At 40.3% G+C, this 8,154-nt stretch overlaps 1 protein-coding gene across 1 annotated transcript; it reads left to right on the forward strand.

Annotated features, from left to right (window-relative positions):
* Positions 1 to 6,436: 6,436 nt before the first annotated feature.
* On the forward strand, positions 6,437 to 7,369 carry LOC103107668 (olfactory receptor 2T27-like). Its single transcript, XM_007516475.2, has one exon. The coding sequence runs from the start codon at positions 6,491 to 6,493 to the stop codon at positions 7,367 to 7,369; it is 879 nt and encodes a 292-aa protein (XP_007516537.2). The 5' UTR covers positions 6,437 to 6,490.
* The last annotated feature ends 785 nt before the right edge of the window (positions 7,370 to 8,154 follow it).

Consider the following 8,154-nt stretch of genomic DNA (forward strand, 5'->3'; position numbering starts at 1 on the left):
AACTAGTTGACAAAATACAAAATGAGAGAACTACCATCACACTGTGGAAGTCCATACATATCGGAATGACCTAAATTTCTAAATATCCTGCCAGAACTGACAAAGTACATGTAGTCGATGCTGGTCACATGGCAGATCAAAGACCCACAGTCTCCACCTTGTCCTAGACCTCTACCCAGTATGGACAAATGACCTTGAACACTAACACCTTCTGAAATTCTAATTCTACCTTGGAAAAATAAGAATCTATTGATAGCTGTCTAATATTACCATGAGAATAAAAAGGAATTATATTTTAAATGTCTAATGCAAAATGTGAGAATGAAAATCCACTAAGACAATAAGGCAAAAATCCTGCAACTGAAAGCAATATCCCACAGATACTATGAAGAAGGGGAAGACCACAGAGGAGGAAGGAGGGAGGGAGAAAATTTTCTTATTCACCTCTTTAATTGCCAGCTGGGGAACAGTTTCCCCTAGACACAGAGATGACAGCATGTGGATCTATCCAATGATGTCCAAGCCCTCCCCATCCAGTACTCTCTATATATGAGTTTTAAACAATAGTGAAGGGGGGCTAGAGCCCCTGAAGTTACTGATTTGACCAAAGAAATGAAATAATCATGTGATTTTTTAGAGTAGCCTCCACTTTCCAGAAACTATTAACTTTATCTTAAGCCTTAGCATTTGCTCTTACTTAAAATTCTTTTCAATCTATATTGTGCCCTTATGTGAAGCCACTTAATTACCTGCACAGAAATGCTGAGAAATACTTAAGGACTAGCAAGAAAAGAATCACTGGCTCTCAGTTTAGGGAAAAGTGTCCTGTCCAGCTGCAGGTCCTCAGGTATCTGCACAGGTAAGGAGACTTCTTCCTTACTTAGGACAAAAAAAATTGAAGATGAAGAGTCACAATATACCTCAACAGCTATTTTAGAAGTGAACAATCTTCTCTTCCAGGATGTTGTTCTTCCTGTACTGAATCTCATTCAATAGTCTCTAATTGTGACTTTGCTAAAGTTCTGTGTGGGAAAGGAAGGGTAACTGAAAAGTATGATGTGTCATCTTCTACCTTCAATTCTCTGGCTAGCACACCAGCAGTTTCCTTAAGTTCTTTCATCAAGATTTGTTTGTACAGAGTCTATAATTTTCATGGTGTACAGTTAAAGTAAATCTACCTGTCACTTCAAAAAAGCCATTACTTGAATTAGATTGGCAGTTAATGACCAGTCACATACTAGTTTGGGAGATGTGAGATTTCAGCGATCAATCTGAATACTGTCAAAGCAAAATGCTACTGTAAAGTAAGTAGTGCTCTTGGATCAGACTGAATATGAACATATCCTTCTGGCATCTGCCATATCTGAAACTTAACTTCCTACTCTGCAAAATAATGTCTACCTTGTACTACATGCACTTTGCACACTGATCAGAGCCCTTAAAAACAGTAGGCCAGTGGGTAAAAAGATTTTAAAATGTATGTGTGTCTAGAGACTGCAGAACTGAAAATTCTCAATGACATGTTAAGCTGTGGAACAAATAAATGTTTGCCTCTACATACAACCCCAAAACCTGCTTTAGCATAAAACTGCTCACAGTTTCCTTCTCATTGTGTCCCTGATGTCAGTTCAAATTTCAGTCATAGTTAGAGAATACCAAGCAAATCAGCTGGATTGTGAAAGCCTCATCCATAAATCACACCTATAGCAGGACAGTATGTGGTGAAAGTATTATGATGTAGAGTATGTACATCATAATAGCCCTGCAATGTCTCTGTGCTATAAAGTGAAAATACCTGACAACGCTTGTGTACAGATCACAATCCTAAGTATTCATTATGAAATTGTTTGTATGTCTCAAGCTTCCCAGTTACTTAAGAAACACTTGCCCTTGTCTGTTTGGGTCCTACAAAATCCAGGCTAAATTTTTTTTGATTGGATAAATGTAAATTCTCACTATTAAAAAATCTCCTTCACTCAACTGGATGAATTTTGGTCTTTTCCATTACTTCATTCTTAAGTGATAGTCTCATACAGTCACTTATACACACTCAACAACCTCATTCAGCTGCCACAACATACACTACTCACGTGACTATTCCATGGGACATAAAACAGAAACATTCTCATGGCACATAATTAAGGAAAGGTCAAAATCATACAGGAAACCTGTATGGTCAAGAGTGCACAGCACTATGAACACATTTTTTGTACTGGCTAATTCTCTGTTGACAGTGAGGGGGAGGTTCTGTCTACTATAATGTCTAAGAGTATCTCTGACCTCTTACCACTACATGACATTATTACTCCAATTCCAGATGTGATAATCAAATATAACTTTAAATACCAATGTCCTTGTGGATGGAGTACAAAAATCATCCCTGATTGAATGCCTCTGTATGATAACAGTGGTTCTCAAACTTCCATACATCCGTCTAATGATCAACCAGAGGGCTTACTGAAGCAGATTTCTTAGCCCTCCACCAGAGTTTCTGGTTTGATAGATCTGGGGTGGATCCTGATCACGTATATCTTGAAGTAGTAGCTAGTGCTGATGGTCTCGAGATTGTTTTTGGACTAAGGAGTCCTAAGAATACCAATATTTAACATATATGTCATTTCTTCTACATGTGAAAACCCATATTCAATGTTTTCCAGGATTGTCTATAGACCAGAATTACCTGGCAATCTTTTCAAAGCTTTCAAAGATCGGGTCATATCCCAGAAAAATTAAATCATTGCTTCCTGGGATGAAGCACAGATATCAGTAATTATTTTAAGTTTCCTAGATAATGCCAATGTGCAGAAAGATTTGGAGGCCACAACTCTGAATGTCATTTCCTTACCCAAGATTCAAAACCTTGGGGCTAAGCAATTCGTATGTTCCCAGAATAGCCTTTCTAGTCTCATTCACACAACTAAACCATGAACACTGCCCTACATGCACCTGTGCAGTGTTAGTCTCCACAGGTGAAAAAACTAAGCAAATTCAATTACAAAAGCTTTGTAGTCACAGTATTCTGAATATGGAAGGAGCACTAGGAATAAGAAACAGCTCTACCTAATTTTGGTAAAAATGCATGTTATATTTTAGAAAGACAAGGAAATGGGAGCCTTTAGAGGTGCACCATTAAAAGGGAATGATTTTCAGTCCTCAGATCTCAAAGTCTTCCATGTGGACACTCCAATGCATCTACATCAATTTCTAAACCTGGAGTCTAGAAAGAACATGAAAGGAGAAGAGTCCAAACGAGATTAAAACTGCTGATGGAGACCATAGACTGGGACAGTGTGAGGTGAGTGGGAATCAAGTGGGAGGTTACAAGAGGAATTTATTTAAACCTTCCCCCCATTCATGTAGGCTAATAAAGGACTACAGGTGATACTAAGTACTTATTCTGTAAAACTGTCCAGCACTTAAAAATCTCTGAAAATCTGGAAGTAGTAATGGTTTTTTAAAATTTTTTTATTTGTTATAAATAGTATGTTACAAAATTATAAGATTATAATGTATAGTTCCACACCACATCCACCGTGGTGATGGTTTTAAACACATCTGTAAATGAGACATCTTAATTTGTCAAGGTCAAGGTTGTACTTTACAAAATAAGAGGTGGGGGACAGTAAAAGCTGCTTGGGATGCTCATCAGCACATAAAGCTAATATTTACCATTTGTTGAAGATTTCTGATGCAAAAGGTAATCTCAACTCTTATTCATATTTAATACTCAAGAGTAGCCCTGAGAAGTGAGTATCATGACCTGATTTTGTAAACAGATGCTTTAGAATCAAATAGTTTGAGTGATTTGGCAAGTTCTGCTATCTAAGCATCTTCATACCTTCAATTGTCAAATGTGGACTTTGAGTCTTAACTCAGACTATACATCAAATGAGTTTGGGAGTTATACAAAGCCTCCCAAGTTATCCCAGAGGGAATAATGCAGTATAAGAGAACAGTATTTGCCTTCCTGGTGTCTCAAAGATCCCAGAGGTCCCAGGTTCAAGCCCTGGTACCATTCTAAATTAGAATTAAGTCGTGTTCTGGTCTATCTGTATCTCTATCATAAAAACAAGCAAATCTTTACAAAAAAAAAGAGAGAAAGAGAAAGAGGAAGAGAGAGAAGCATACGAGGTCTACTGCTGATTTTTGACTTTTCTGGCATTGACTTTATGTTTATCTTACTTCATTTTGTTATTTTTATTTTTTTTAAGAATTTATTTATTTATTTATGAGAAAGATAGAAGGAGAGAAAGAACTAGCGGTCACTCCGGTACACGTGCTGTCGGGGATCGAACTCGGGACCTCATGTTTGAGAGTCCAGTGCCCCAGCCACTACGCCACCTCCTGGGCCACCATTTTGTTATTTTTATTGTTTATCACTTTACTGATGGGTTAAAAGTTTACAGTACAGTTGTTGATACATGGGTAAAATTTCTCATTTCCCTGTGATAAATGTCTGCAAAACACTCTCAGTCTCAACTTAGGTTCACCATCATATTGATTTTTCCCACCTTTTGTTGCTGATTTTTTAAGAGCATACAGGTTAAGGCCAGTCTGCCCCATCTCTCTGACAAGCTATTGCTCTGTAATGTTGTGCTGCCTCTCTGACCTTATAGCACTGGCTTGATAGAGTCTAAGCACTATTTAAGCCAGACCAGCACTTCTCAGCTTTGGCTATAATAATGTCAGGTATTGAACCTATGACCTTGGAGCTTCAGGCATAAAAGTCTTTTGTACAGTGCTATGCTGTCTCCGCAGTCTGACGTGATAAAGTCTAGCAGCTCCAAACTAAAGCCCAAAATATAGACCAAAATGCAAGGCAGAAGAATTCAGGCCCATAGAACCAATAAGTCAGTAAAGAGCTCAGGGAATGTACCTGTTTGGCAACTCCCCTCCTACAGTCTTACTGAAGAGGAAGTGATCTGAATTTGTTTTGGTAGTATTTGTTCTCCATCATCTTAACATTTGTGTAGGTCTGACTTGACCTGAGTAAATGTATCTTGAGATGGGAAAGAAACTGAGATCCTTCCCCTGGGAACCTACTGCAATTGGCTTACCCACTCCTAATGAAGTCCATTCTCTACCAAAATTTCATAAGGAATCTTCTTATTAAGATCATAAGATTAAGCTGGAGTGAAACCATTGAAATGAGATAATAGAATAAAGGAGGTTAGTATACTGCCAGAAACCTACACTGGGGCAATTATCGCACCTGAGTGCAAAAGTCATGCTTGGCACCCCTGAGGACCCAAGTGACAAGGGGAACATGGTGCTACACAACTTGTCTAGCTAACTGAATACAAATGTCATCAGCTGTTGCCCATTTCTGTAAAAGATCACATGGGTTCTCATATAATAAACTCTGAACTACACTGTTTGCATTTCTTGTGTCTAATCCTCGAGTTAGACATGAAGAGTAAATGTCTTCTTTCCTGTGTGAATATTTACTTACTGATTTATCTAGACATTGGAAATGTTGTTAAATATGCATACTTTACTAAATGATATACATCCTAGTGTACTACTGTTCCTTTTCTAGCTTTCTAAGACACAACTTTAGGTTGTTGGCTGCTAATCCTTTTCTAATGTTTGAAGCTTTGTTTATTCATTAATGAGAAAGGGAGGAGGGAGAATGAGATGGATAACCAGAACAAAATTCAGGCATATGTGATGCTGTCATGATGGAGATCAAATCAGGACACCATGCTTGAGAATTTGATGCTGTATTCACTGCACCACCTTTCAGGTCTCCTTTCCTCTTTTTTAACATGTATTTTGAATTGTAAATTTCCTTCTAAACTCTTTTTTGGGGTTTCCTTCTAAACTCTTTTTTGGGTGTTTTTTTTTTTTTTGGTGTGTGTGTGTTTGTGTGTGTGTGTGTGTGTGTGTGTGTGTGTGTGTGTGTGTGTGTGTGTGTGTGTGTGTGTTTCGCCTCCAGGGTTATCACTGGGCTTGGTGACTGCACTACGAATCCATTGCTCCCAGAAGCATTTTTTTTGTTTGTTTTATTGTATCAGACAGAGAGAAATTGAGAGGGGGAGGGGAGATAGAGAAAAAAAAAGACAGACACTTGTGGACTTGTTTCACCACTCATGAAACATCCCTCTTGCAGGTAAGGAGCTAGGAGCTCTAACCCAGAACCTTTCTCAGGTCCTTGTGCTTAGTATTATGTCCGATTAACCAGATGTGCCACCCACCTACTCCTAGCATGCTGTCTTTTATAGTTGTTGTTAAATAATTGTTAAATAATGTCAAACTTCTAAAACCTTCTTGGCCTCCCCAGTTGTCCCTTTTCTTTTCTTTTTCTTTTTCCTTTTCTCTCATATCTATCACCTTCACTCTGTCTCAGAGTAAATGCTTCTGAATCTTTGATAAACTAGTATATTTTCCTCCCCACAGTGATCCCAAGCAGGAGGCAGGCAGAGGAGGACACTGGAACTACTCCTCCACTACTGGCTTTGTTCTCACCAGCCTTTTTAACCAGAGTGGGATGCACTTGTTCCTCTTCAGCATGGTGGTAGTGGTCTACATACTTGCCATGACTGGCAATGCTGCCATGGTCCTCCTGATCTGGGCTGATGCCAGACTCCACACACCCATGTACTTCCTCCTCAGTCAGCTGTCCTTCCTGGACATCTTCTTCACTTCAGTCACTGTCCCTAAAATGATAGTGGGCTCCCTTTTTGGCTGGACCAGCATCTCATTTGGAGGCTGCGGGGCACAGATGTTTTTCTTTATGTTTCTGGGAGCAGCAGAGTGCCTCCTGCTGGCCCTCATGGCCTATGACCGCTATGTGGCAATCTGCAACCCTCTACGATATCCGATTCTCATGAATTGCCAGACGTGCCTGCTCATGGTAGTTGCCTCCTGGCTGGGAGGGTCCCTCAATGCCTCTGTCCAGACTGTGATGACACTACAGTTCCCCTACTGTGGCTCAAGAAAAATTGCACATTTCTTTTGTGAGGTGCCCTCACTGTTGATGCTAGCCTGTGAGGACACAACAGCCTATGAGCAGGTGCTCTTTGTGACTGGTGTGGTGGTCCTTCTAGTGCCCATTGCCTTCATCACCACTTCCTATGCCCTTATCCTGATGGCTGTGCTCCGGATGCGCTCAGTGGAGGGACGTCGGAAGGCCCTGGCCACCTGCTCCTCTCACCTGACAGTAGTCAACCTCTTCTATGGACCCCTTGTCTACACTTACATGTTACCTGCATCCTACCACTCTCCTGGTCAGGATGATGTAGTATCTGTCTTCTACACAGTCCTCACACCCATGCTGAACCCTGTCATCTACAGCCTCAGAAACAAGGAAGTGACTGGAGCAATGAAGAAGGTTATAGGGAAGTGTAGAGTCAGTAGGACTTCATAGAATGGGCTGGGGAGACAGCATAATGGTTTTGCAAAGAGACTCTCATGGTTGAGGCTCCAAAATCCCAGGTTCAGTTTTCTGCGCCACCATAAACCAGAGCTAAGCAGTGGTGGTTTTTGTTTGTTTTGTTTTTTATTTCTTGGTTTGGGGGGGGGGGAACTGCATAGACTCAGGACACAAGTACAAATCTGAGCTGAGCCTATCACTCTCAAAATCCAGATTCTTTTCTAAGAAGAAAAGTCTGGGTTCCCAAATTCACATGCAGAGAAGTGGAAGGAGCTGCTCCTCTTTTCCTACCAGTCATCAAATTTATCTTCATGGAGTTAATAAGACCCTTACTATTCATTCTTCTACACCATCTCTCTGTTTCTCAATAAGCTCCAGTCTGGCTTCTCCAGTCATCCTTTCTTCAAAGCGTCAGTCACCTGTGACCATCATGCCAAGACATATATAAGGAATTCCCTGCTCTCTGAAGAACCTACAGAGACCTTTATTCCTGGTTATTCCCCTAATTTCTTCTTAACCTCCCTTCTCCAGTCAAATTGGTTCCTCATGGTTCCTCAGAATTACTAAGAAGAAATCTATCTCAAGGCCAGTCCTTCAATAAAGAATTCTGATGCCAGGGCCAGAAAGATACCTCACCTGAAAACATGTCTGCTTGTTCATGCTTGAGAATCAGGTTTGAGCTCACCAAGCCCCAGCCTGCATTAGCCTCCCCCCCTCTCTCTCTTTCTCAAAATGTCAAGTGAGTGCAGTGAATGAAGTCCCTGTGATGACAAAAACAA

This window comes from Erinaceus europaeus, chromosome 2 (assembly GCF_950295315.1).
Source record: "Erinaceus europaeus chromosome 2, mEriEur2.1, whole genome shotgun sequence".
NCBI classification, from domain to species: Eukaryota; Metazoa; Chordata; class Mammalia; order Eulipotyphla; family Erinaceidae; genus Erinaceus; species Erinaceus europaeus.